The sequence below is a fragment of the Emiliania huxleyi genome (assembly GCF_000372725.1).
Source record: "Emiliania huxleyi CCMP1516 unplaced genomic scaffold EMIHUscaffold_67, whole genome shotgun sequence".
NCBI lineage: Eukaryota > Haptophyta > Isochrysidales > Noelaerhabdaceae > Emiliania > Emiliania huxleyi.
The window spans coordinates 70,537-97,763 of NW_005196981.1; the positions used below are offsets into that span (position 1 = coordinate 70,537).

General features: G+C 69.4%; 5 protein-coding genes across 5 annotated transcripts; 2 read left to right on the forward strand and 3 right to left on the reverse strand.

Moving 5' to 3' along the window:
* Nucleotides 1-2,388: 2,388 nt before the first annotated feature.
* On the forward strand, nucleotides 2,389-3,707 carry EMIHUDRAFT_215828 (hypothetical protein; the record flags this gene model as incomplete). Its single annotated transcript, XM_005762554.1, has 2 exons — nucleotides 2,389-3,572; nucleotides 3,695-3,707. The coding sequence occupies 2 exons, from the start codon at nucleotides 2,389-2,391 to the stop codon at nucleotides 3,705-3,707; spliced, it is 1,197 nt and encodes a 398-aa protein (XP_005762611.1).
* Nucleotides 3,708-4,022: 315 nt separating this feature from the next.
* On the reverse strand, nucleotides 4,023-6,436 carry EMIHUDRAFT_358244 (hypothetical protein). The gene has a single exon (XM_005762555.1). It carries the CDS (start codon nucleotides 4,801-4,803, stop codon nucleotides 4,066-4,068), a length of 738 nt encoding a protein of 245 aa, XP_005762612.1. The 5' UTR covers nucleotides 4,804-6,436; the 3' UTR covers nucleotides 4,023-4,065.
* Nucleotides 6,437-6,695: 259 nt separating this feature from the next.
* EMIHUDRAFT_437896 (hypothetical protein) lies at nucleotides 6,696-10,586 on the reverse strand. Its single transcript, XM_005762556.1, has 2 exons — nucleotides 10,481-10,586; nucleotides 6,696-10,366 (listed from the first exon to the last, which is right to left on the reverse strand). The coding sequence occupies exons 1-2, from the start codon at nucleotides 10,502-10,504 to the stop codon at nucleotides 6,974-6,976; spliced, it is 3,417 nt and encodes a 1,138-aa protein (XP_005762613.1). The 5' UTR covers nucleotides 10,505-10,586; the 3' UTR covers nucleotides 6,696-6,973.
* A 1,177-nt stretch (nucleotides 10,587-11,763) lies between these two features.
* On the forward strand, nucleotides 11,764-15,874 carry EMIHUDRAFT_215831 (hypothetical protein; the record flags this gene model as incomplete). Its single annotated transcript, XM_005762557.1, has 10 exons — nucleotides 11,764-12,186; nucleotides 12,319-12,934; nucleotides 13,074-13,130; nucleotides 13,248-13,417; nucleotides 13,649-13,954; nucleotides 14,318-14,383; nucleotides 14,477-14,645; nucleotides 15,125-15,245; nucleotides 15,360-15,696; nucleotides 15,824-15,874. 10 exons carry the CDS (start codon nucleotides 11,764-11,766, stop codon nucleotides 15,872-15,874), a joined length of 2,316 nt encoding a protein of 771 aa, XP_005762614.1.
* Nucleotides 15,875-20,223: 4,349 nt separating this feature from the next.
* On the reverse strand, nucleotides 20,224-23,598 carry EMIHUDRAFT_215834 (hypothetical protein; the record flags this gene model as incomplete). Its single annotated transcript, XM_005762558.1, has 1 exon — nucleotides 20,224-23,598. One exon carries the CDS (start codon nucleotides 23,596-23,598, stop codon nucleotides 20,224-20,226), a length of 3,375 nt encoding a protein of 1,124 aa, XP_005762615.1.
* Between the last annotated feature and the right edge of the window lie 3,629 nt (nucleotides 23,599-27,227).

A 27,227-nucleotide genomic window follows, 5' to 3' on the forward strand; every position in this document is an offset into this window, starting at 1 on the left:
AACTGACGCAGGGCCGACGAGCCCGCGCGTCCGCTCTGGGCGCGTCTCGAGGCTCGCGCCGACGGCGGGGAGATGGAGCCCGAAGACAACCGAGGCAGGACGGCCGCGCTGCGCTACTTCAAAAAGTTCGCCCGCGCCGGGCACGACCCGCAGCGGCCGCTCTTCCTGCGGCCGTCCGTCTTCGGAGAGATTGACCCGGCCGTGCACAACGAGCGCACTTTCATCCTCTTCGCCGCCTATCTCTCCGACCCGTCCACGATCTCCGACACGACTGGGAGACCATTGGAGGCGCGCACTCGCAAGTCCTACGTCGAGTCCGCAGTCGCGGCTCTCAAGGACCGCTTCGGCGCCTGGCTCGTCCCCTCGAAGCGCAAGCTCAAGCGTATCCTCGAGCACTCGCTCGCCGGGCTGCCCGCCGGCGACCGCGCCAAGGGGACCGGCATCCGACTGACACACATCCGAGGCGCCATAGAGCGAGGCATGCCCACGACCGCCTCGGCCAACGTCGCCAACGCGCTCGCCATGGCGCTCTCCGCGATCCGCCTCTTCCTTCGAGGCGGCGAACCCCAGTACATCCGCGAGCGAGACGTCCGCTTCGAGCGCTGCGGGGGCGATGACGCGTGCGCCATCATCAACGTCCTCCCGTTGAAGAAGCGAGGGCGGGCACGCGGCCAGCGCGTCCCCATGCGCATTTTCCCCGCATGGCGCGCAGGGGCGCCGGACGTGGCATGCGCCTTCGCTGCCATCCGCCGCCTCCTCGTCATCGACGCCGTCGGGCGCGACCCCGACGGCACCGGGCCCTTCTTCCGCATTCGCCAGGGCGCTGGATGGCGCCCCTTCGCCACGACCGACGTCGCCGCGCACGCCCAGTACATCGCTCGCCACGCGGGCGTGCCGCACGGGAGCGTCGGCGGCAAGGCGTACCGCATCGGCGGCGCCACCGACCACGCCGACGGCGGCGGCACTCCCCTCGAGCTAAGGCAGCAGGGGCGCTGGGACAGTGACCTCGCCTACATTTACGCTCGAGTCACCACGGGGCAGCAGCGCGCCGCGCACGAAGCGATGCAGCGCGCCAACACGGTCACAGTGGAAAGCCTGCACCCAGAGTGGACGCAGCCCGGCGCCAACTGAACCGCCCTCCCCGCGCTCCCCGCACGCATGATACCGCGCCTCCACCTGTGAGCCGTGTTCGTGCCTTACGTGTACCGGACAACCTTATCGCGCCCTAAATGCCCCCCGCGTCGGGCACATGCCCCGCGCACGGAGCGCCACGGGGAGCGCGCTACGTCGAGCGGAGCCGAGTTAGCGAACGCCAGGCGCCGATCGCAACTCGTGACCCGAGAAAAGAAAACGCCGCCCGCCGCCGCCCGCCGCAAAGGGCCCCCCCGTGTCGGGCACATGCCCCGCGCACGGAGCGCCACGGGGCGCGCGCTACGTCGAGCGGAGCCGAGTTAGCGAACGCCAGGCGCGTATCGCAACTCGTGACAAAAGAAAAGAAAACGCCGCCCGCCGCCGCCCGCCGCAAAGTGCCGCGTAGCAAGGACTCATGCCTCCGCCATGGGCCACGCTCCCGCCAGCCCCCGACCCTAGGGTCTCCGGGCAGCCATGGCCGAGCGAGGCGGAGGCGGCCATCGCCTTCAGAGAAGCCCGCCGCCGGGGCGGGGAGAAGACGTACGTTGCCCTCGGGCAGGGAAAAAGCCGTCTCACCTTCCAAGGCGCCGGGGGTTTCGACACGACCGAGGCGCAGCTCCAGGTGAGCTTCGCGAACCACGTCGTTGCGCCCTTCTTCTGGAATCACCTCACCAGCGACGTCGGCGGCAGGCACGCCCTGGACGCCGCCGAGCGATCCTTCATCGAAAGGTTCCGAGCCACGCTCCGAGCACAACCCGACAGTGCCGGCAGGGTGAAGTACTGGGAGCTCCTCGCCGCGGTCGAGTACGTGGCCTGCAAGAGCCACGCCAAGAAAGTCGGCAAGTGGGACCCCAAGGGGCTCCTGCGGGACCACCTTTCAGACTCCGCGACCTCGGCGGAGGAGGACGAGGACGGCTGGTAACCGTTCACTCACTCAATTTGGGGATCCTCCACGCGCTGCGCTGCGCCACGGAGTCGCTCACCCCGGGATCGCTCCTTCCCTCGCTCCGGTGGGGAAACTCTGAGCTCCCTCCACGTACGCTACGCTCCCTTCGGAGAGAGCCCCAGAGTCTTACCGCGCTCCGGATCCTCTTTAGCCCATCTCTGAGAGTTAGAGTGACTGGCTAGAGACGACGACGACGATACAGTTCACGGAGCACACAATCCACTAAAACCCCTCCATGCGGAAATCGACACTATCCAGCTCAAGTGCTCAAGTACGTCGTACAAGCAGAGCACACACGTCACGACGGCCGCATGCCGAGCCTGTCGCAGCACTGCTTCGAGATCCAGGGCAAGGATTCTGCTGCGGACAAATCAGCATCACTCTTACCGAATATCGGAGTTACGCACACAGTATTCCCACCGTCGCGTCACCAGGCCCTCGGACAGGTCGAGTGCTCAGTGCTGATGGGCGAGGTCGAGTCGTTTGCTGCAGCATACCAGCAGCAGAGACAGGCCTTCTCCAAGAGAAACGCAGGCGGCAACGGACTGTACCATTCATTTGGGATCTGGGTGACCCTGCGGCTCCTGAAGCCGCGCGTGATTATTGAGAGCGGTGTGCTCAATGGGCAGACATCGTGGCTTATGCGCCAGGCCACCAAAGCGTGGCAGCCGTTGTTATTGCGGTTCGACCCCGGCTCCATCAAGAAGCCGCCGTGGCGCGACACATTATCTGGGCTGACGCTCGACTTTATCGGGCCGGACTTTGTGGACTTCAACACCGTCCCATGGAATTGCAACCTCACCGAGGCCAACATTGCCTGGCGGAATGTGTCCCGCAAGCTGGCGCAGCGGGCGACCGGGCTGCTGGCATCGGCGCCCCCGATTTCGGAGTGGCTCGTGTTCTTTGACGACCACCACGACCACCTGCTCCGGGCATCGCAGGCCCGAGCCTTTGGCTTTCGCCATCTGCTTTACGATGACAACTACCTGCCAGGCTTTGGCGACTCGTTCTCGCTCAAGGCGGCATGCAATGGTGGCAACCCGCGCCGTGCATTTGCCAACCGAAACCGGCCCTTTCGCCGATGCGTCTCCTTTCATAAACAATGCCACGTGATGGATGAAGACGAGGCTGCTCGAGCTCGAACTGAGTTTGCCGAGCTGATCGAAGCCTACTGGGAGCCCCCACCGCTCGGCCCACTGCACGTGCCGGCGGCGGCGGCTGCCACCGCGGGCTGGACGGGACAGCAACGCGCCTTCGGACAACTATTGCGGGTTGCAAAGTGGGCTGAGGGTCCAAGGGTCGACGCCTTTACTGAGGAACAGAAGGCCCTCATGCTTGCCGCAAGCAGACCTCCCCTCTTCGAAAGCTACGTCGCAGCCGCCAACGCATCAGGGACTTCGCTGGCGGAGGTGGTACACGAAGCAGGGAACTATGTCAACCTTGCCTACGCCCGACTTCGTTTGGGCCCGCCGGCGCTCGAGCGAAAGCGCATCAGGTTGAATTCACATCATCAAGCAGTCATGGCCACGCTAAAAGAGCTCAATTCTGCCGACGGCGAAGCTCTTGTCACGCAGTCACTCTGCCACCACGCCGTCGTCCCGCAGCTTGGGGGCCGAGGCACCGTGTCTAAGGCGGCTGTGCGTGCGTATGATCACCATGCTCGAGGTGGCGACCTGCGGCAGGTGCATGTGAGTTTGTGATATATACGTGCATGTGCATGTGCATGTGCATGTGCATGTTGCATGCACAACATGCGCATGCACATGACATGATCATGTTGTACAGCGCAGAAAGCCGAGCAAGCGAAAATGAGGGTCAATGCGCTTACGCAAAATCCCACACACTGGTGCGTGGGGTGGGATATTTGGGTCGTGTGCTACCCTCTAGCTCTTCTCTGACTCCGGTTCCGCACTCAAAACAATATCCTCGCGCCGCCTCGATCCCCCACATACGAACACCTACAAGCACGGCGCGCCCACGCCCGCGCGCTACGCCTGCTTGGCCGTCAGCCCAAAGGGCAGGCCGCCGCCGCCGCCGTCCCCCTGCCCCTTCGCCGCGGTGAGCTTGCCCACCGCCGCCGCGCTCAGCGCCTGCTCGACCACGCCCGCCAAACCGGCCCGGGGGCCCGGGCTGTCCCGCATCGGCAGTACGGGCATGATGTACTCTATATTTGCCGCCTGCATGTATGCGTGGCAGAAGAGGAGCAGCCGCGACTTGGCCGCGTAGATGGCCATGATCTCGTGCGCGGCGTACACGCTCGTCGGCCAGATGTTGAGGAGCAGGTGCCCCTTGTCGAGCGCGGCCTCGCCAAACTGGTTGTCGCACGCGCTCCAGTCGCCCGACCCGTCCGAGACGTACGAGGTGATCGCCTCGAGCAGCTCGTTGATCTTGCTCGACTGCGTGGCGACCGGCACCATCAGCTGGACGAGCAGCGTCAGCTTGCCCGAGCGCGACAGGTTGGTCAGCGCCATGTTCTTGACGGAGCTGTTGCTCACCACCATCGCCTCGCCGTTGGCGGTGAGGAAGTGCGTCCGCATCACCTCGATGTCCTTGACGATGAGCGAGTACAGGACGGGCCCCTGGCCGGGCGTGGCGACGTACACGCGGTCGCCGATGTCGTACGGGCGCGTGACGTACGTGAAGAAGAAGCTGCTGAACACCTCGGCGACCAGGCCGCCGGCGAGCGAGAAGAAGACGAGCAGCGCCGAGGTGAGCGGGATGAGCATGCTGACCAGGTTGATCCGGATGAAGGGGAGCCGCAGCAGCAGCACGAGGAAGATGAAGGCGACGAGGACCTGCAGGCCGCGCAGCAGGATCTTTTGCAGCCGGTCGAAGCTCTCGACCGAGGCGGTGAGCAGCCGCTGCTCCTTGTACGAGCGCTCGACCACCTTGCAAAACTGGTCTCTGTCGACCAGCTGTCCGTACGGGAAGAGGTCGGCCGCGAGCTTTGGCGGCGGCGGACGCCGGTCGCCCTGGTAGGCCCAGCGGAGGAGCGCGTCCCGGTCGACGGACGGCTCCTCCTTCTCGCCGCTCGTGCGGCCCGTCCGCCTCGGCGGCAGCGTCACCAGGCCCTCCTCGCGGAGGAGCAGGTTGAAGATGCGCTGCGCGCGCCGGCGCGCCTGACAGAGGCTGGCCGCCTCTGCGAGCTCAGAGCCGAGGTCGAGCGGCCCGGCCAGCCTCTGGAGCTGCTGCTGCAGCTTGCTGAGGCCGGAGAGGTGCCGTGAGAGCAGGCCCTCGCCCGCCGCGTCCCGGGGCGACGGCCGCATCGGGTAGGCGCGCCGCCGCTCGCAGCTCTTGGCAGCGGCCGCGACCTTGCGCAGCGCCGCCTGCTGCTCGTAAGCGGACTGGGAGCGGTCCTCGTAGTGCTTCAGCGCGAGCTGGTTCTGCGAGAACTGGACGGCGGCGTCGAGGAGGCAGAACGCGAGCGCTGCCGCCAGCATCCACATGCTGGCCGGGACGAAGGAGGGCAGCTCGTAGAGCCGCTTCCAAGTCAGCCGGTCAAAGTAGAGGAGACGGAAGACGCCGTTCGTCGCGGGGAAGAGGATCGCCGGGGGGCAGAGCGGCATCGAAAAGATGCTGTGCAGTAGCAGCACCACGATGCCGGGCAGCGTGCGCAGGATCGACGGGATGCTCAGAAAGGAGATGACGACGAGCGAGAGGAGGCGCGCCGCAGCGAGCGAGTAGAGCGGCCGCGCGATCCAGAGGATGAGGTATTGGGCGAGTCGGATGTCGTCGTCCGGCCCCCAGCCATCCGAATCGTCGGGCTCAGCGTACAGCTTGGGGCCCGTGACTGCGCCAGTGCATTTGGATAGAGACATGCATCTTGGATCAATCTTTGACGGCGCCTCGACGAGGATGACTGCAACGGGCACCGCGAGCAGGAGGGCCGCGCCGGCCAGCTCGCGGAGCAGCAGAACGCCCAAGCTGAGACTGCACTCGGAGAACGTCGGCATCATGCGCCGCAGCCGAGTGAGTTGAGATGGCGGCGGCTTGTCTGCGCCTTTGGGGGCCCACACCGGCAGGTGGTCGGTCGAGCCGAGGATCGGGTCGAGCTTGTCGCCGATGCGCTCCCCGCTCTTCGGCCTCTTGTCGCCGATGCGCTCCCCGCTCTTCGGCCTCTCCTCGGCCGCCCGATGGCTCGCGTGCTCCTCCTCCTCCAGCTCAATCTCCTCGAGGATCGAGTTCTCGACTCTGTCGACGGCGCCCACTGGAGTCATCGAGGCATTCATGTCGTGCACCATCTGCAACGCCTCGGCAAAGTTGGCCGACTCGGCAACCACCGAGCCGCTCCTGCCCCGGTCGCTCTCCGCCATCGTGCCGCTGTGTGACTACCGAGACTTGTTCGATAGCGCAGCCAGGAAGGAGGAGACGGATTGCATAATAGCGGAAAAAAATAAGAAAACACAAGGGACACACACCCCAAGCGCTGGGGGTCTAGCTCACCTGTTTTCCACGTTGTCCCTTGCGTCCCTGGTGCTCTCCGTTGGTTGTTTTCCGTCCTTTTTGCTTTTTCTCGCGTTCTCCCGGTTCCCGTTTTTCCGACTTTTCCGATCGGCCAAGTTTCGTGTCTCGCTCTGCATGCTCCGCCTCCCCGCGTCGTCTCTGCTCTGCGTCGTCTGGCGACTAAGGGAACCTTAAGTAGTACAAGAATATGGGAACACAAGCAGCACAGCGGTATCACCATCTTCCCCAAGTACAGTGTGCTACGAACAGCCGGGGAGCACCGTGCGCGCGCCGTACCGCGTACGCGGCTACAGTCATGTCAACTCAAATCGCGGGGCATCCGCTAGAACAAATGGAAGGTTCCACATCATGCCGAGACATCAGGAGAGGATCTGGACGCGCAAGAGCCGTCGCGTGGCGCGAGCGGCTTGCATGGGCGTGCTGCTGCGGCTCTCAGCCCTCGCCGGCGCCTCGTCTCCTCCGGATCTCGCCGTCGACACCGACGGCGGCGCCGCCCCCAAACTCGTCCAGCAGCTTCTGCAGCTCGCGCGCGCCCTTCGCCTTGGGCCCGCGGCCCTCCCCGACGGCTGGCTTGCCCGACGGCTCTCCGCTCTCGCTCGGGTCTCGCTCGGCGTCCTCCTCGCTCTCGGCGGCAGCGGCCGCGCGTGTCGCCGCAAGCTCGGCGTGGCCCTCGCCGCTGAGGGCGCGGCCCTCGCCCCTGAGGGCGTGGCCCTCGGCCAAAGGGGCGGCGGCGGCCAGCCCGAGGTGGTAGGCTGTCCCCGACTCGGTCACCACGCGCGCGTGCGGCTGCAGCGGCTTCAGCCGCTGCTCGAGAGGGACGGCGCTCGTGCTGATGAGGGTGCCGTCCTTGAAGCCCGCCTTGCCGTACACCCGCCCCGTGAGCCTCCCGTCCTCCTCCCACCGCCAGCTGCAGAGCGTGGGCTCCCCGTCCGCGCCGCGCGCCTCTGCCGGCGTGGCTGGCGCCGCGGCGAGCAGCTGCTCCAGCTCGGAGAGCAATCTCGGGTGCGGGCTCAGGAGGGAGCGGAGGGCGGAGTCGGTCGGGCTTCGCGAGGCCTCGGCCGAGCCGTTGGCCGCCGCCCCCTTGCGCGCCGGCGGCGCCTGCTCGGCCGCCCCAAAGTGGGCCAGCAGCTGCGTGAGCCGCTCAAACGTGTCGGGCTGCGACGCCAGCAGCTGCTCCTTGGCGGCCGCCACAAACGACTCCATCGCGCCCTGGAGCGGGTTCGGCGCGGGCGGCGGCGCGGCGGCGGACGACGTCAGATTGGCCTTGGCGCGCGCGTCGTCGCGCTTCTTCTTGCCGCCAAAGGTGTCGGGCAGCAGCCGGATCTGCGAGAGGCCAACCGTCTGCTCGTCCCAGTCGTCGTAGCGCACGGAGTAGCCGCCCTGCTGGTTGGTCGAGAGGATGGTCCCCTTGTAGTAGCTGTCCTCCCCCGGCCAGGCGGCAATCACCTCCAGCCCATCGGCGACCGCCTCCCTCTGCGGCGGCGCGTCGAGAACCAGCTCGCGCACGGTGACCCACTGGTCGGCGCCAGAGTCGAGCCGGACCAGCACCCACTTGGAGGAGGACTGCACCCTCTGGATGACGCCGTGCGAGAACTTGATGAAGGACAGGCGCGCCCACACCGGGGCCCCAATCACGAAGCCCTCCGCAATGAGCTCCGGCGGCGGCCGCTTCTTCGGCCTCTCCGCCGGCTCCTTGGCGGCCGCCGGCGCCGCGCCGCCGGCCGCCTCCGCGCCGCCCGCTGGTGCGGCCTCCGCGCTGCCCGCCGCCGCGCCGCCCTTGCTTTTGCTCGCCTTCCCCACGGACTCCGCCTTGCCCTCGGCGCCCGCCGTCCGCTCTCGCTCTGCAGCGCGCTCTTCGCGCGGCGACGGCCCCGCCGGGGCGGCGGGCTCGGGCGCCGGCACCGCCACCTTTGCGAGCGGCTTGACGGCCGGTGAGCGGACCTTCGTGGGGATCTCGCCCTGCAAGTCCCATTTGCGCAGGTGGACGACGGCGCCGGAGCCGAGCTGCAGGCGCACCCAGCCGTTTCCCACGTGCAGGACCGTCGCCTTCTCCCCCGCGTGCGCGCCGGCCGCCACGGTCACCTCGGGATTTTTGCCGCCCGGCGCGCTGTTGGTCGCGCCGATCGACGCCAGCGGGGCTTGCTTCTGCGGCTTCTCGGCGGGCTTGGCGACTGCGTCGTCCGATTCGGACTCGGAGCCGCCAGAGCTCGTGCGCGGCGCGGTGGCGGCGCGCATGCGGCGCGTCATCTGCTGCGGTGGCTTTGTGCCGCCGGGAAGCCGCACGCCCTCGGCGCCGCGCAGCCTGAGCACGACGTGGGCAACGGCCTTGGCAGCCGGACCCGCCGCCTTGGCGCCGCCCTTGGCCCGCGCGTCCGCCTCGTTCGCCCGGTCGATCAGCTCCTGCTGGTGCGGGAGCAGCGCCTGGTCGCCGGGCGGCACCCACCTCCACTCGTCCTCGTCGGTCACCCACTCCCTCCGCACGTACCCGTCGAGCTTGACCCGCAGCCCCTTTCGCATGTCGACAGAGACAACCTCGCCGCGGTACGGCACCGACACCATCTGCTTGCCCTGCCGCTCCTCGTACGAGACCTGCACGCGCAGCCCGATGGCGGCGCGCGGCGAGTACCCGCGCAAGTCGATCACATCCTCGAGCCGGCCCTCGTCGTCGTCGTCGTCGTCGTCGTACTCGTCCTCCTCCCCCCCCCCGTCCTCCTCCTCGCTGTCCCACGCGCGCGCGCCCTCGTCGAGGCGCTGCCGCGGCGCGCCGCGCCGCTGCCCCGCCGGGACGCCCTCCTCGCGCTCTCGCCTTCTCGCCGCCGCGCCCTCGACCCGCACAGCGCCGCTGCCGCTGTCGGCACGGCCCACCGCCTGGAGCAACGCCGCCCCGCCGTTCCGCTGGTCCAAGCCGATGTGCGGCTTGAGCGAGGCCATCTGCTCCGCGTGCCCGCCCCACGGCGCCGGCGGCACAACCACCGGAGCCGGCAGCGGTGGCGGCGCGGCGGTGCGCGACGCGGCGCCAAAGCCGAGGAGCAGCGCCGCGACACTGTCGTCCTCTGCGCACGGTGTAGGGGCGGCCGGCTCGGGCGGAGGCGGTGGCGGGGGGAGCGTCTCGTTGGCCAGGAGCTGCGGTGGTACGTATGGCTGCTCCTCCTTCGGCGGCGGCTGCATCGCGTGCGGCTGCGGCAGAGGCATCGGACTCGGGGGCACCGGCGCGAGCGCTGGCGGTGCGGGCTGAAGCGGTGGCTGCATAGCGAGGGCGATGGCGCTCATTCCGCCGGCCGCCGGCGCGAGGTGTCGCGAGGCGTCGTTGCCTCCCGCCCGGCCAACAGCCACCCGCGGCTCGACTGCTTGCTGTGTCGGCGCTGCGGTGCACGGCGCCGGAGGGGAGCCTCCCCACGCTGCCTGGAGGAGGAGCTCCGCAGCGTCGTTCCTGGTCGGCGCCGGCGGCGCAAGCGCGGCGGCGGAGGCTGCGGACGCCTCCTGGAAAGACGCCGGGGCGCCCGTACCCTCGCGTGCTGCAGCCGCAGCCGCGCAAGGTGCTGCAGGCTCCGCCGCCGCAGGTCGAGGCTGCAGAGGCGGCGGGGCTGCAGGCTGCGGCCGCCACTCAGCCGGCTGGGCAGGCGGCAGCGCTGCTGGCGGTGGAGCGGTCCGTGGCGGCTGCGCAGGCTCGAGGCGGGCCGCCGCTGGAAGATGCCCTTTTTCAGAGATGCGCTGCGCGCAGGCGCCCGCGATGTCCTCCTCGACGCCCGGGTGGCTGGCCGTGTCGGGGCTGTCCGGGATCGGCGAAGTGGGCGGCGGCTGGATCTTGGGCTGCTGCATGATGACCTGCGACGGGAGGGCTCTCTGGTGAGGGGCGAGCCGGCGCGATGAGGAGGCGCGCGGCGGCCGCGGCGGCCGCGCGCGCTGGGAGAAGGGCGGCCGGGCGGGGGCGCTGGCCACCGTGGCCTCGGAGAGGACCTGCATCTCGTCAAGACGCGCGTCGCGCGTGATGCGCAGCGGCGAGGGCGGCGCCGTGTCCGGACAAGAGCAGCGCCACTCAGCCGTGCACCTCTCACCCTTGCATACGGAGTTTCTCTTTTCTGGCCTCGCCGAGAGCAAATAGCGCCAGCTTGGTGGTGCTCTGGCGACTGTGCACAGTGGGCAAAGTCAGGCTGCAACAGGGCAGCACGTTGGTAGTGCCCTGCTGCAGCCTGGCCTGACATGCACAGCGCGAACAGAGGCGGTACTATCGTCCGGCGCTCGCTCGTCACCGAGTCGACTCGCATCGGTTGCCTCCATGAACGGCGGAGCTATTCTCGCGCCCACACCACACCTGGCTCCAACGTGGACACGCCCATAGCTGGGGACACTACTAGGTCACGCATGGCATCACAGAAGTTTTATCTCTGGGCCCCGAAAGGCATCTCTAGCAGTGTCGTTACACATGCCCCCTCCCCTCCTGGGCGCATGCGCCTCACGTCTCGCCAGAGCATAAGCCCTTGGCGTGTGGCGAGACGAGTTTTTCTCCATCGCAGCGAGCAGCAAGCCACCCGCCGCAGACAGCCGGAGGCCTCGCCGCGGCACTGGCTGCGCCGCGGTCCCGCACCCGTCGACGCAGCTCCCCCCGCGGAAGACCGCGCGTAGCAACGTCTTGACGATCGAGATGAGCGTGCCTGAAGCTCGCCCACCTACTGCCCCTGAGAGTTGGTTACGAGTGGGATCAGCTCCCCCCCTTGGGATCACAGCTTCCACGACCTCACACCCAACATCACAGGCGGGATCAAAAGGGGACTCCACACCGGACACCGCCCGGGCACAGACCCCCTACCCGTCGGATTGCACAGGGCCCCCTCGGAGCAGCCCACACACAATCACGCATCGGCAGATTGAGTGCCTGAGTCAGGCAGACAGCACAGACAAGGAGAGGAGAGAGAGAGGAGAGAGAGAGAGAGAGAGGGGAGAGAGGAGATGGTGAGGGAGTGTGCACGCGTGTGGAGCGGGGAGGGTGTCTGTGGTGGGCTGTAGTCCTACTACGTGGTTAAAACCACGCGCCCCTCAGGAGCTTAAGGTAGAGTGGAGCGTCCTAGACGCCTCAGTGCCTCCCACCGGGTGAGACCATCCGGATCTGCCCAGCGCGTCTCTCTCTCTCTCTCTCTCTCTCTGAGTGTGCTTGAAAATTTTTGCTTTTACTCCACGCTGGCGGCGACGGAGACCACGTCCTCCAGCACACACTGGGCTCTGCCATGGCGGCGCACGCCGGCGGCTCGCTCGTCGAGCGCCCGGTCGCCTTCACGACCGACTCGAAGCACATGATGTGCTGCTCCGGCGCCGCGGTGAAGCTCTTCTCATGCGAGACGGGCGCCCTGCTGCGGGTGCTCGAGGGCCACACGGAGGACGTCACGGCCGTCTCAAACGTGGCCTCCAACGTCTTCCAGGGGCTGTCGGCCGGCCTGGACGGCCGGATTCTGCTGTGGGATCTCGACGACGCCACCATCCTGCGCGCCTTTTGCGTGGGCCGACCCATCCTCGCAATGTCGCTGCACGCGACGACGCCTTCGACCGCCTTTGTGCTCACCAGCCCCGAGGGCAAGGCCGCGCCCGCCGGGACGCCGCGCTACGCGGAGGGGCTCGCACACGGGGGCCGGACCTACGCCGCCTCGCTCCGCGTGTCGAAGCGCAGCGCCAAGCGCGCCAAGGAGCTCGCCGCACGGAGCGGCCGCCGCGACGGCGACGGCGGCAGCGGGGACGGGGCGCTCGCCGCGGCAGCCGAGGAGGGGGACGAGCCGCTCGGGCCGGAGGAGGACGCGAGCGGCGCCTTCGGCAGCCTCGAGCGGCCGTGGCCCGCCGAGCTGCGCCCCCTCTTCCGCGCAAAGGCGACGGCGCTCGCCGTCGCGGCGTGCGGCGAGGAGAGCGCGTTTGTGGCGGCGGTGAGCGGCTCGTGGCTGACGGTTCACGACGTGGCGGAGCGGTCGACGGCGCACTTTCGGCAGCGTCGCGAGAAGCGCGCCGCCCTGCTCTGCGTCGCCCTCTCCCCCACCGAGCGCCTCGCCGCGACCGCCGACGAGCTCGGCCGCATCCATCTCTGGCGGATCGCGACGAGAGACGCGGCCGCGCGCGAGGCGACGGGCGCGAGCAGCTCAGATGGGGCGGCGCGGGAGATGCACTGGCACGCGCAGGCGCTCGCCGCGCTCTCCTTCTCCGTCGACGGCGGCCTCGTCCTCTCCGCCGGCCGCGAGGGAGTGCTTGTCTTTTGGCGGACGCACGGCGCAGAGCGCAACTTTCTGCCGCGGCTCGGCGCGCCGCTGCTCGGGATGACGCCGTCAGAGGACGGGGGCACGCTCGCGCTGCGCAGCGAGGACAACAGCGTGCAGCTCGTCGACCTCGGCGCGCGCTCCGTCCGCCGCGTCATCTACGGTGTGTCCCCTCCTCCTCCCCTCGCCCGCCCTCTCCTCCCCTCGCCCGTCTTCTCCTGCCCTGGCCCGCCCCCCCCCCCCCCCCTCCACGAAGGAAGGCTTTCCGGCGGCGCCGGCCCGGGGTGATTTATGACCCGCAGCGGCCGGGGCCGTCGTCCTGTTACGGGCGGCGGACGGCAGCCGCAAGCCCTGCAATGGTGGTCGCCCTCCCACCGACGCCCCACCTCGGGTTCGCTCGGGGGGGGCGCCCGCAAACCTGTACGGGTCGCTGCCGGCGGTGGGCTCGTCCAGGGATGCACGGCGCTCCTACCGAGGCACCGCCGCCGCCGGCGGCACTTTCGCGCCGCGGGTGACCGACGCCGCCCTCTCGGCAGACGGGTCGCACCTCGCCACGTTTGAGGTGCGCGCCAACGCCGAGCTGCGGCAGCACACGTGCCTCAAGCTCTGGCAGCAGCGGGACGGCGCTTGGACGCTCGTCACGCGCGTGCCCCAGCCGCACGCCGGCACCCTCACCGCTCTCACTCTCCACCCGACGCTGCTCATCGCCCTCACCGCCGCGCACGACGCAAAGTTCAAGCTCTGGGAGGCGATCCCCCCGGCGGCGCCGGCGCCGGGGCCGGGCGCCGCGGAGCCCGCGGCCGGGAGCAGCGCGCCCCTCCCCGCGGGAAGCGCGGTCGGCGGCTGGGCTTGCCGCTCCGTCGGCTTCTACCGGCAGAGCGCCGCGACGGCCGCCGCGTTTTCGTCGGACGGCTCGGTGATGGCGGTGGCGTACGCGCCCGACGTCATCACGCTGTGGGAGCCGCTCACCAACGGGCTGCTCGCCACGCTCTCTCAGCCGCTCGAGGCGTCGGACGGGTTCGTCTTCCTCGCCTTCCCGGGCGACGGCGGCACCCTCCTCGCGCACACCTCGCGCGCCGTCTTTTGCTTCTCGCTGCTCACGTCGCATGTGCTGTGGGCGTACCAGGCGCCCGAGGTGCTCGCCGCGGCGGCCGACCCGTGCTCCGACGCGACGCTCGTCGCGGTGGCGCTCGCGATGCCCTCCGCGCCGCGCAGCGCAGACGGCCGCTGCACCTCCTTTGCGATCCTCGAGTTCGACGGCACGTCGCAGGCGAGGAGCGACGGAGCGGCCGGCGCCGGCGGTGGCACGATGGGCGCGCCGCGGCGCGCGTGGCGCCTCTCCGAGGTCCCGCGCTCCGTCGGCTTCCTGCACGCGGAGGCGGGCGGACGCGGCACGCCGCTCTGCCTCGGCGCGGGCGGCGAGCTCCACTTCCTCGCCCCCGAGGGCCGCGCCGCCCCCGCCCCGGGCGAGCGGGGCGCGGGCGCGGAGGGCCGTTCGGCCGCGGCGCGGACGTCGCTGCGGCACGCGGCGCCGTCGCGGCTCGAGTCGATCTTTGGCGCCAACGCGGTGCCCGAGGAGCTGACCGCCGCGCCGGGCTTGCTCGGCATGGATGTGGAGGAGGAGGAGGCTGCCAGCGCGAGCGGCAGGCCGACCGCGGCGGCCGCCTCGCGCGCGCCCGGCTGGGAGGGGCGCGCTATCGACGAGTGGCTGGAGCGCAACCTGTCGCGCGTCCCCTCGCACCTGCTCCCGCCGGTGCGCGTGCTCTTCCCTCGCTTGCTGGGCGAGCTCGTGCTGCCGGCGCCTCACCTCGCCGCCGCCAACGGCGGCGCCGGCGCCGGCACCGACTCGCCCGAGCCCCCCTCGGAGCTCGAGCGTGTCCTCGCCGCGGCGGCGCACGCGCAGGGGCGCGGCGGGCAGTTCTCGCGCCTCGTCGAGCTGTATACGCCGGCGGTGCGCCGCGGCTCGCTCACCGCCGCGGAGCGGAAGCGGAAGAAGGCGGCGCTGGCTAGCGGCGGCGTGCCGGGCGACGCGGACGACGGGGCCGGCGGGGCGGCCAAGGCGGCTCTGGCAGAGGACCTGCTCTGCGGCGGTGGCGAAGAGGACGGGCCGGTCGCAAAGATGGAGGAGGAGGCGGCGGCGGACGAGGCGGGCGTGGACGAGGCGGGCGAGGGGGCCGAGGGCGGCAACGGCGCCAGCGGGGCTGGCGACAGCAACGGCGGCAGCGAGACGTGGCCTCCCCGAGGCTGGAAGCTTGCGCCGCTGGGCGAGCTGCCAAACCCAGGCGTCCGCCTCGCTCGGCCGCGCCCCTGCCGGCTGCGCACGCCCCTGACCGCCGGACCGCCCCGCGCGCAGGCTACCTCGTCCGCGAGCTCGGCGACCTCCGCGAGGACGAGGGCTTGGGCTGGGACGGCGAGGGGCCTCCGCCCGGCCTCTCGGCCGCCGACGCGGCCTTTTGGCGCGAGCACGCGATGGGGTCGGAGGCGCTCGACGCGATCTGCTCGCTCGCGGCCGAGGAGGGCGGGACCGGGGCGGCCGCCGACGCCGCGGCGGGGGGCGAGTTGCTCGTGTGGGACGCCGAGGACGAGAGCCCGCACGAGATTTGGCAGCGCGTGCTCGCCTCCGGGGACTTGGCGGGCGTGCAGCTCCCGGGCGCGACCGCCGAGCACCGGCTGGCGCGCGAGATCCAGGAGGCGGAGGAGCTGCTCAGCCGGGCGGGCCTCGACGCGGGCGCGTGCGGGTACGGGATCGCGCGCGGGCCGATGCCGCCCGACATGCGGCAGCCGCCCACGCCCGGCTGGCAGCACGCGCCGACAAAGCTCGAGCTCAAGGCCCTGGCGGCCGAGCTGCGCGAGCAGACGCGGGGCGGCGGCGCGCACGCCCACCTCGACGTGCTCGCCGCGGGGCTGCTAGCCTCCAACTCGCGCGTCGCACGCCGTGCCGCCGCGGCGGGCGCCGGCGAGGCGGCGACAGGGTGAGCGCCCGGCAGCGTGCGCGGCGTTGGTTGAGAGCGTTAGAGCGGAGAGGGAGGCGGTGTGCTGGCGTGGAGGGCAGGAGGTGCTTGCGGAGGGGCTGGACGGCGCCAGAGTCCTGGTATATACGTGAGATTTCTCGGGGCAAAAACCCGGCAGCGACACGCGACACGACACGCCGACAGGGCTCACAGGGGTACGACATAGAGCCGTACCGGTGGCGCGCGCTGGCACTAACACAGAATTACGACGCGTCTCACCAGGATATACACGACACACATTTCAAATCCCTTGTTTGGCACACAGCGCTGGTACTACCTGGTACGGCTCACCGCCCCAGCGCCCATGCCTCGATCTTCTTGGGCAGCAGCAGGTCGTCAACGGGGGTGACAACCTCCGACAGGTCCTCTCCGTGGCCTAGGCAGCCATGTTCGCCCCTGCCCCAGCTCCAGACGGCGCCGTCGGCGGTGACGGCGAGGTTGTGGTACTCCCCAGCCGAGACAGCGACGACACGCTGGCCAACAAACGCGTCGATCTTCTTGGGCAGCAGCTGGTCCTGTGTGCCCCGAGCGTACCGCCACCAGCGGGCGCGGCCGTGGCCCAGCTGGCCATAGCCTCCATAGCCCCAGCTCCAGACGGCGCCGTCGGCGGTGACGGCGAGGCTGTGCGCGTATCCAGCCGACACAGCGACGACGCGCTGCCCAGCAAACGCCTCGACCTTCTTGGGCAGCAGCTGGCTCTGCAGGTCGCCGTGGCCCAGCTTGCCAAGGACTCCCCAGCCCCAGCTCCAGACGGCGCCGTCGGCGGTGATGGCGAGGCTGTAATCCCCTCCCGCCGACACACCGATGACGCGCCGCCCCGCCAACAGCTCGATCTTCTTTGGCAGCAGCTGGTGCTGCTCGTCGCCGTGGCCCAGCTGGCCACAGCTTCCATCGCCCCAGCTCCAGACGGCGCCGTCGGCGGTGATGGCGAGGCTGTGCGTACTAGCCGAGACAACGACCACGCGCTGGCCAGCAAAGGCCTCGACCTTCTTGGGCAGCAGCTGGTTCTGCTCGTCGCCGTGGCCCAACTGGCCCCAGGCTCCAAAGCCCCAGCTCCAGAGAGAGCCGTCGGCGGTTGGGCGAGGCTTCCAGCCGAGACAGCGACGACGCGCTGGCCAGCAAAGATCTCGATCTTCTTTGGCTGCCACTGGCTCTGCTCGTCGCCGTGGCCCAGCTGGAATCCCTTACCCCAGCTCCAGGCGGCGCCGTCGGCGGTGACGGCAACGCTGTGACTATTGCCAACCGACACGCTGACGGCGCGCTCGTCACCCAGCGTCGACGGAAGGCGGGTCGGTGTGTTGAGCTGCAGCACGCCCTCGCCGTGGCCGAGAAGGCCTGCAAATTCCTCCTCGTCCTCCTCCTCCTCCACCACCACCACCTCCTCCTCCTCTTCGCCCTCCCTTGCCGCTGACGACCCGCACGATGAGAGCCGCCCCTCGCCGTCGATGAAGAGGCTGTGCTGAGCGCCTGCCGCCGCCCTCGCCGGCGGGTTGGACTCGCACAGCAAGGCATAGTAGCACAGCCACCGCACGGCGCAGCTCTCGCCCTCTGGCTGCGCCGGCGGCTCGTAGCCGGCCTCTTGCAGGCGCAAGCGGATGCCCGCCTCAGCGAGAGAGGCGTGGAAGAGAAGCGAGACGGCCGCGACGCAAGCGATGTCGATGGGGTCGCAGCGCGAGAGGGCGCGCTCGAGGAGGTCCGTGGGGAGGTTGAGGAGGCGGAAGGGCGGCGGCGTGCTCGGCGAGGGGGCGGCGGCGGCTGCGGCGGCGAGGCCACCTGAGCGGCGCGGCGACGCGGACATTGTGAGGAAAGAATTTTACAAGCAATTCCGGAACGCACGGGATGGCCTTCGAGCGCTCGACCACACTCCTACCTCCCCAGAAATCCCGAGGAGGCGCACAGCGCCTAGATATGTCTTGTGTTGCTGTGTGCTGCACGCCCTGCGAGCGGGGCGGGGTGCGCACTGTCCCTCTGTGTTCGTGCCGTCTGAACCACAGCGTGTCCCGACTCGCTCGACCGCCGGCGTCCCGGTCCGGGGGTGTTTCTCTTCTTATCCGTTACCATGTAGAGCAAGGTCGAGGGCGGGCCCTTTCGGGCTCGGGCCGCCCTCTCGCCCGCACCTCTGCGGGGCTTGCACGTGGCAGCGGCGGCTCAAGATCCCAGCGATCTCGAGTTCTTCACGCTATCCACTGCGCCGCGGCTTCGCCGCGCCCATCCAAGCCCAGGGCTTGGTTTGCTGATACCCGCATCTCGCTCTGCGCATCTCTGAGGCTACCCGCGCGCCGACTGCTACGCGCGCGGCGAGAGGCGCACCCCATCGGGGACAGGATTGAGGCCCCTGTACAAGCTCGGCAACGCTGCCGTCGTTGCCCTCCCGAGCCCTCAACACGATGCCGCACATTGCGCAACCCGTTCTGCGCACATGCCGCAGGGAGGAGTTTTCACTCTGCCGTCCGAGTTTCTCCTTCCTGCAGGGCGAGAGACATCAGCCTCTCTACTTCCAGGAGAACATCTACGCCACACGCTACCCCGACGGTCCACAACCCACACTCTCGCTGCAGTCGATCCAGCCCTCGCACTCCCCACTGGAGATCTAGCCGAGGCCCCGGCGGACAGGATTGGAGCCCCTGTGCTGCGTCTGTGGTGATATGTGGGGGACACTTTCTCCTCCCTATTCATGTCAGTCACTCGACTGCGTCGAGGGGGGGGACGTCTGAACCACAGCGTGTCCCGACTCGACCGCCGGCGTCCCGGTCCGGGGGTGTTTCTCTTCTTATCCGTTACCATGTAGAGCAAGGTCGAGGGCGGGCCCTTTCGGGCTCGGGCCGCCCTCTCGCCCGCACCTCTGCGGGGCTTGCACGCGTGCGTCGCCCATCTCTCGTCGCCCATATCACTCAATCTATCTCTTGCGCGCACGCCCGCATTGCAGTGTGCGCACGCGCTGGGAGTGGAGGTGGCGCATCACCTGACGGCGTCGGGATGGCGCTCCGACACCAGGAGCGCGAGCGCGTTTATGCCCTCGTAGGAGCGCCGCACAGAGCCGAGCGTCGGCCGTGGTAGCTCGAGGTAGGTCGTGTCGAGTCGGATGCGCAACTCGCCCGCAGCGCTTGGTGAGCTGGCATCGAACTTGCGCGGCGACCTGCCCTACGAGTGCACACGAGAGGCCGTCCGGTGAGGTGGTCGAGCTGGGGGACACGCCGCTGGGTGCATCGGCCCTCGGCATTATGGTGCACAACAGGGCTGTTTGGCGTCTCGCGGGCAGGGGTTGGGCGTTGCGCGCACATGAGGAGCCATGACTTCGTCCAGCGGACCTGTCCCGGTCGTCGATGGACGGCGAGAGGGCGGTCTCGACACGTTATGAGTTGTGACCGGCGCGCGAGGACGCCCGCGGCGACGCGAGGGACAGGGAGCTCGAACCCTGAATGGACCCGCCGAGGCGCAATGGTGGTCCTCCTGCGTTGTGTGGCCGAGACACGCTTCTCAGTCATGTTTGGTCTCTCCTTCCTGCAGCAGCTCGCCGCCGCCGCCGAAACAAAGGACCGGCTCGTCTGCACGCGTGCACATTCGCCTTGCCATGTGTTTGACGCTTCAGCCGCGTGCGAGGAGCGCGCGGCGTGCCTGCTGCGGCGCGCCTCGGTGCGCGTGCTCGGGCTCCACCCCGACGAGGTGCTTAGTTACGCCTCTGCCATCGGCCTGCTGACGAGCGTCCACGTGGCCGTGGTCCTCGTCTGCGTGCTCTCGTCGTCCGAACACAAGCGGTGGCGCAGCTCGGACGTGGCGCTGTGCTTCAAGCTCAACGCTTACTACGTCCGACATTCGTGGGTGCGGCACGCCAAGCGCGCAACCATCTTCATCTACCTGCTCGCCACCTGCGCCGGCCTCGCCATCGCCATGCGGGAGGCGGTGGTACTCGACTATGCGAGCTCGCAGCTGGTGCCGATGGCGCTGGGTGTGGTCACGCTCTCGCACATGCACTCGCCGGCGCGCGGCATGGAGCGAGTCGCCTACTCGGTGTACCAGGCGCGGCTCGAGGGGCTGCTGTTTAGGTGGAGAGACCTTGGACTCAGCGCGCCGGCTCTGCTCACTGCGAAGCTGCTCGAGGCCACGCTGCAGGATGCGGAGGACGCTTCGCGGGAGAAGCTCGAGGCGCTGGGACCGGCTGCCACGTCAAAGCCGGTGCACTGGGAGAATATGTTGCGGTGACGCGCCCGCGCGAGAGCAGCGGGAGTCGGGCCGAGTCTGGGTTGGGTTCGGTGTGCGAGTGCGTGTCCGCGGCGACTGTGCGTTGCTCGCACTGGAACGGTGAACCGGCATTTTCCCCTGAGCTCTAAAGCGCGTGTGTGAGTGTGTACCGTACGCTCCTACGGCGAATCACAACTCAGCGCAGTACTCACGACTCACGTAGACGCGGTATGGGTATCTCAGCAGCACGCACGGCACATGGTCACGCCTTCGCCGCCGCGCTTCCCCTTGCCTTCGCGGCGACCTCGAGGTCGAGCGCCGCCTGTATCGTGGGCTCCAGCTCCTCCAGCCTGCGCGCCGCCTCGTGCGGAAAGTCATCGGGCATCACGCAGAAGGCCTTGTCCGCCTTGGCGTACGCCGGAATACGCCGGACCTCGCCGAGGGCGTACCGAAGCTGTTCGGCAAAGCTGCGACCGACAGCCGCCTCAGTCGGGCGCACGGTCCATCCGAGCGGCTGCCTGCCGGTCTGCTTCTGCCAGGTGAGGCAGGTGCGCATATGAAGCTGAGGCTGCTGCACGACGGCAACCGCTGCCGTCTGATCGTCGAGCCCGAGCACGCGCAGCGTCGCGCGTGAGAACTCGACGTTCGTGCCCGTGTGCGTGGACGCCGTCTCGAGATACACGTAGGCGGTGCCGCCGTCACGGCGACGGCTGGCGGTGGCCGTGTCGTCTTTGCCGTCGGCCATCGGGTTGCCTCCAAAAGCGACACAGTCTCCCAGGCCGCGCTCGCGGCAGCGCGAGAGGAAGAGCTCGAGGAACACGTCCGCCTCGCTCGCGTATGCGCGCAGCGCCTCGGGCGCGAGAGTGAGATCAAAGCCGTCGAGCACCGGCTTCGAGGAGATGCCTTGGGCGGGCAGAGCCACGTGCGCAGGCGGACGGTCATTCGACCACGGCGGTGCAGAACCACCACCATGCTCGGAAGAGAAGAGCGGCTTGAGCCCGCGGGACGCAAGCTCAAGCCAAAGGGGTGGCGTTTCGCGGCCGACACCACCCGTCAAAATCACAGCGCGGCAGCCCGCTGGATAGAGCACGTCAACAAAGAGGTCGGCCGCTCCGAGAGGGCACGCGACCATCGAGTTGCCGTGGACGACGAGAGCGTCGACACGCGGAGCCTTTGTCGGCGGCGAAGACGACGCTGATGAAGAGACAGTGCCGCTTGGTGGCGGGTCATAGGAAGCGAGGCGAGGATGGCGCCAAGCCAAGTATGCCAAGGTCTTCTCCGCATCGGCCTTCTCCTCCTCGCACATTCCATACACGCCGACGCTGTCCCACTGCACGGTGCACGTGTTGCCTTGGAACAAGCGCGCCTCCACCGCTGGCGGTGCGGGCAGCGCGAAGGCGTCACACAGGAAGCGCTCGATCGCATGCCACATGTGCAGCACGTTGGGCTCGCGACGGATGGCGTGGCCCTCTCGCGCATAGGTCAGGTGTGCACCGGCGAGGCCAGCGCGCATGGCCGCCGCCGCGACCGCGTCGCCGTGCTCGCGCGGCACCCTCGGATCGCGCTCGCCGTGCACGAGCAGCAGCTTCACCGCCTTGTCGAGATTCTCGAGGCGATGCAGCGGCGAGAGCGCGGCTGCGGCCTTGACGTCCTTAGCCACACTGGGGCCGTAGAGCTGCCTCCAATACTGCGCAACGAGCGGGTCGCTGCGGAACGCGGGCGACGTATTTGCGGCGCCAACGGCGACGAGCGGCACGATAGCGACGACAGCCGCGTAGCGCGGTGAGGCCGCCGCGTCGTCGTCCGACGCGGTGGTGGCCGCCGCCACCTCGGTCGCACCGCCCAGTGCCAGGTAGCCGCCCCAGCTGGCCCCAAGGATGGCGATCCGGTGGGGCGCGGCGAGGCCAGTGGCCACGGCCCATCGGCGTGCATCCTCCACGTCCTCGTGCATGCCGCGCACGTTGCCGTGCGCCAGGTTACAGAAGCGCCGCCCATACCCCGTCGAGCCGCGATAGTCGACTGAGAGCACCGCCATGCCCCGCGCCGCGAGGAGCTGCACCCACGGGTCGAAGCCCGCGTAGTCGCGCTCGTTGGGCCCGCCGTGGATGCAGAGGACGAGCGGCGGTGGTGGTGGGGTGGAAGAAGCGTCGGAGGCGCCGGCGGACCACAGCCGTTGGTGCGCACGCGGGAGCGTCAAGTAGCCTGGCAGCTGCTCGCCGTCGCGCGCGGGGATACTGACCGCCGCCATGGGCGAGAGGGCCGCAGAGAGGCCGCGCAGCGCCGGGCGCGCGCAGAGGAGCTCGCGAGGGCTGCCCGACGTGTACGGAGCGAGGAGCCAGAAGGTCGCGGGCGCGGTGTCCGACTGGCTGCGAACGACCCATACGTCGTCTGCCAGGCTGCGTGAGGCGATGCTCAGCTCGAGTGTCTCGTCAGCGCCGCCCGCGGTGTTCGCGTCGTCGATCGCGGCACGCACGCGCGCGAGCTCCGCCTGCAGCCGACGGCCGCCCTCGCTGAGTGGCACCACCTCGCTCCGCTGCGCGGTCACCACGATCGCCTCGAGCTCCCCGCTGAGCGGCGAATCGTAAAAGCCCGAGATGTCGGCACGCGGGCTCTGCGCGAGGATGGCGGGCGGGGCCTCGGAGCTGTCGAAGCGCACGTACGCCGTGGTATCCGCCGTGTCGCACGTGTGGATGGCGACCGCGTCGCCCTCGCCCACGCGCACGAGACGCAGCCGGCCGGAGGCGGCGCCAGACCCTACGAGCTGCATGTTGAGATCGCTAAAGGGGATGTCGGCGCAGACGGGCGCGAAGCCGCCGCGGCGCAGGCGCTTCGTGAAGCGCAGCGCGACGCCTGGCGGCCACGGCACTCGGCTCTTCTCGCCGCTGGGCAGGCCTAGGGCCGCCGAGGCGATCCCAATGAGCGTGCCACTACGGTCGACAAAGTATTGGACGGGCGCCGCCGGTGGCGGAGCTAAGTATTGGACGGCGCGAAGGACCGGCGTAGCGAGCCCCAGGGTGATCATCTCCAGCACGCGGCACACGACGACGAGGATTATGTGCAGCAGCAGCGCGGCGAGGAGTCGAGCAATGCCGAGCCACGTGCTCGCCGGGTTGGCCGCAACGGTGCGCAGCGAGCCCGAGGCGAGGTTGAGCTCGCTGAGATCCCAGAGCAGCGAGCCTCGACCCGTGGAGATGATGGCGATGTTGGGGTCGCTTCTCGGCAGCCAGAGCTGCAGGCCGCCAACGAAGCCGACGCAGCACGTGACTTTTGGATGCGCCGCCAGCAGATCGATGCCACCACCGCTCAAGGGTGCCTGCGTCTGCTCAATGTCGATGGCGTACAGGTGATACAGCTCGCTGCCGTGCTCCGTTTCACGCAGGTAGAGGATGCGGGAGTCGTCACGGGTGAAGGTGAAGTAGAAGCAGATGTCACGACTCTGGCACGCGGTCAGCTGACGGCCGCCGGGGATGCCGCTGTTGACGTTGCTTGGCGGACGCAAGGGCAGCGACGCGCAGAAGAGATTTAGCGCGCCGCCATTGGTCCTCGCCATCCACGCGAGGTATTTGGCGTTTGGCGAGACCTTGACCGCGGCCGCTTCGGCCTTGGAGAAGAGCGTGTGCAGCGGGATGGCCGTCATTCTTGTGTTGAGCGGAAGTCGCGAGTAGTAACAGGAGGCCACTTGGAGTGCGTCAGTGTTGAGACTGGCTTCCGCGCGAGAGGCGACGAGAGCGAGCGCAGCGACGAAGCAGGCGTAGGTTCCTCTTCATATGAATAACAAAGAGGACCGGTCCTACAGCACATCCGAGGGCGCCGACGCAACCAAACCCGCGCGGGCGGCGTTACCGTCGTGGCGGCCCACACCTCCCATCCACACCACACGCCACACCACCGCTCACCAGCGGCGCGCCCACACCACGCCGCACCGATAACCCGGCAGCGACACGCGACACGACACGCCGACAGGTACGACGTACGTGCGGGAACGCGCCGCGGGGACAGCCCTAGGGGACACGCGCCCCCCGCCCCCCGCCCGGACCCCGGTCAAAGAGCGATGTGCAACCCCAATCCTTCGTTCCTTCCCGCACCCCGGTCCCCGCTCCCCTCCCGCACTGGCTCCCGGAGTGCAAGAAATGTCGTGCGCACGCCTGCCACTCCTGCCGCAGACTCAACGAGGGATCCCGACCCAGAGTCCTTGAGACGGAACACCCCTCCCACCGTCCTCCCACATGGACATGCCAACCACGATCCGTGCGCCGGCGCCGGCACGTGGTTGCTGTCCTTGCGCCGGCAGCTAGGCCGCCTCCGCCTTGGCCCTCCCCGCCAAGACGCGCCTCGCCTTGACGGCGGCGAGTGCCGCCTCTGCTGCCTCGGCCTCTGCCACTGCCGCCGCCGCCGCCGCCGCCGCCGTTGCCGCCGCCGCCACAGCCGCTGCCGCAGCCGCTGCCGCAACCGCCGCCACGGCGGCCGCCTCCTCCTCCTCTGCCGCTGCCACAGCGTCTGCCTCGGCCTCAGCCTCCCGGCGCGACCCCGCTGCCGCCTCCGCCTCCGCTGCCGCCTCCGCTGTCGCCTCCTCACCCGCCTCCTCGCCCGCCTCCTCGCCCTCCTCCTCGCCCGCCTCCGCTGCCGCCTCCTCGCCCGCCTCCGGCGTCTCCTCCTCGCTCGCCTCGCCCGCCGCCTCTCCCAACGCCTCCGCCAGCCCCTCGACCGACGTCTCCGCCGTGATGCCGTACCGAATCCGCTCCTCGGTGAGAGTCTCGAGAAGCCTGAGCATCCCCTCCTTGTCCAGCGGCACGGGCTTGGCTGTGGCTGCCTGTGCCGGCGCCTCGGGATCCTGCGATGGCCCAGCGCCGCCGCTCCCGCCCCCCTTCTTCTTCTTCTTGCCCTTCTTCTTGGCGCGCTTCTCCGCCTCGACCTCCGCCAGCAGCTCGTTGGCATGCCGCTCCGCCTCCGCCTCCGCCGCCGCCCGCTCCGCTGCCCTCGCCGCCGCCCCCGCGGCCCACGCCGCCTCCTTCGCCGCCTTCTCGGCCGCCTTCTCGGCCGCCTTCTCTGCCGCCGTCTCGGCCGCCAGCCCGGCCGCCGCGTGCTCCTCGAGGGCGCGCACGCACTCGGCGTGGCCGTTCTCCTTGGCCAACTGCAGCGCCGTCCAGCCAGCCTCATCACGCAGCTTCGTGTCGGCGCCCGCCCGCAGCAGGCGGAGCACGACGGCGAAGTGGCCTTGGATGGCTGCGCCCATCAGCGCGGTGCCGCCGTCGCTGTTCTGCACGTTGACCTCCGCGCCGTGCCGTATCAGCAAGTCGACCACCCGCTCGTGGCCTTGGCCGGCGGCGAGCATCAGCGCGGCGAAGCCGCCGCTGTCCTGCAGGTTGACCTTCGCGCCGTGCCGCAGCAGCAGCTCGACCACCCGCTCGTGGCCTTGGCCGGCGGCGCACAGCAGCGCGGTGAAGCCCGCAATGTTCTGCCAGTTGATCTCCGCGCCGTGCTGCAGCAGCATGTCGACAACCCGCTCGTGGCCGTTGGCGGCGGCGCCCGTCAGCGCAACGCTTCCTTCGCTGTTCTGAAGGTCGATCGAAGCGCCACGTTGCAGCAGCGTCGCGGCCAGCCGCTCGTGGCCGTTGTAGGCGGCGAACATCAGCAGTGGATCGCCATACGCCGTGGATGTTGCATCGACCCGCCCGCCGCCGTCGAGCCACGCCAGCACCGCCGCCTCATCACCCTCCTCAGCCGCATCCGCAATCTCCTCGGGGACGGCGTCCTCGCCGCCAGAAGGCGACTCGCCCTCAACGCCGCCGGACGCGGGCGCGGCCCCGACCGCCCCCACCCCGCCCGCCTCCGCCGCAGCCGCCGCTGCCTCATCACTCAAGGAAGCGACGCCGCCCGCCTCGCCGATCTCCTCGGGAACCGGCCCGCTGCTGCCGCCCGAAGCGCTGCCTGCCCCCGCGCCGCCCGCCTCGACCGCCGCCGCGTCGCGCCTCGCCGCCGCCACCTCGCCGAGAAACGTATTGACGGCGGCGACGCACTCAGTGTGACCCTTCTCTTTGGCGATCTGCAGTGCCGTCTTGCCGTTCGCAGTGCGCAGCGCCATGTCTGCGCCTGCCCGCAGCAGGCAGAGCAGAACGGCAGGACGGCCGCAGTGGGCGGCGCTTGTGAGCGCAGTGTAGCCGCTAACGTCCTGCAGATCGACCTCTGCCCCATGCCGCAAAAGCAGCTCGGCCAACCGCGCCTGGCCTTGGGCGGAGGCGAACATCAGCGCAGTGCAAGCGCAGCTGCTCTGCAGGTTGATCTCCGCGCCGTGCTGCAGCAGCTTCTCGACCACCTGCACGTGGCCGTTGGCGGCGGCGTTCATCAGCGCCGTGACTCCTTTGCTGTCTTGGGCGTCCACCTTCGCGCCCCGCTTCAGCAGAACCTCGACCAGCTGCTTGTGGCCGTTGCCGGCGGCGATCAGCAGGAGCGTACAGCCACTCACACCGCGACGCACGCACGTCGCATCAACCCGCCCGTCCCCGGCGAGCCACGTCTGCACCACGCCCGCCTTGCCGTCCGCCGCCGCTGCTTGGATCTTTTTCGGCAGCGCGAGCGGCGCAGCCTGTGACGCCGTCGAAGCAAATCCGCGCCGGGACGCGGTCCCGGCTGAGCCAGCCTTCGTTCGGCCTGGCATGTGCTCCGCCCCTCCCTCCTCGCCGGAGCGATCCAGCCAGGCAACAACTCGACCACCGGCCCTTCATGCCGTAAAGGGTGGTCCCCTCGCGGCCCTTCATGGCCGCTGCCATCAGTGCCGTATAGCAACCGCTGTCTCGCGCGTCCGCTTCTGCGCCGCGCTTCAGCAGCAGCTCGACCAGCTGCTTGAAAGGGTGGGCGGCGACGATCACCAAGACCGTACAGCCACTCCATCCATCCACCACGCTCGCACGTCGCATCGAGCCGCCCACCCGCGCCGAGCCACGTCCGCACTGCGCCCACGTTGCCAGCCGCCGCCGCGGCTTGGATCTTCTTGGACAGCAAGTCAGCAACGGGAGGCCCGCTCCCCCGGCCGCTGTTGAAGCGCGTCCGCGCCGGGAGGCGGCAGCGGAAGCCTTGGGCCGGCCATGCATGGAGGCGTGTGAGGCTCAGCGAGTTTTTATTTTGGTGCGAAAAGGCGGGGGGCGATGTGAACAAAGAAAACGGTGTGTGCGTTCTTTTTCGGCCACTCGCCACAGCAGGGGCGTGTGTGTACCCGCGCGGCGGTTGTGCCGGTGGGTTTGGTTCATTCGGCGCGCGTGCTGCTGACGG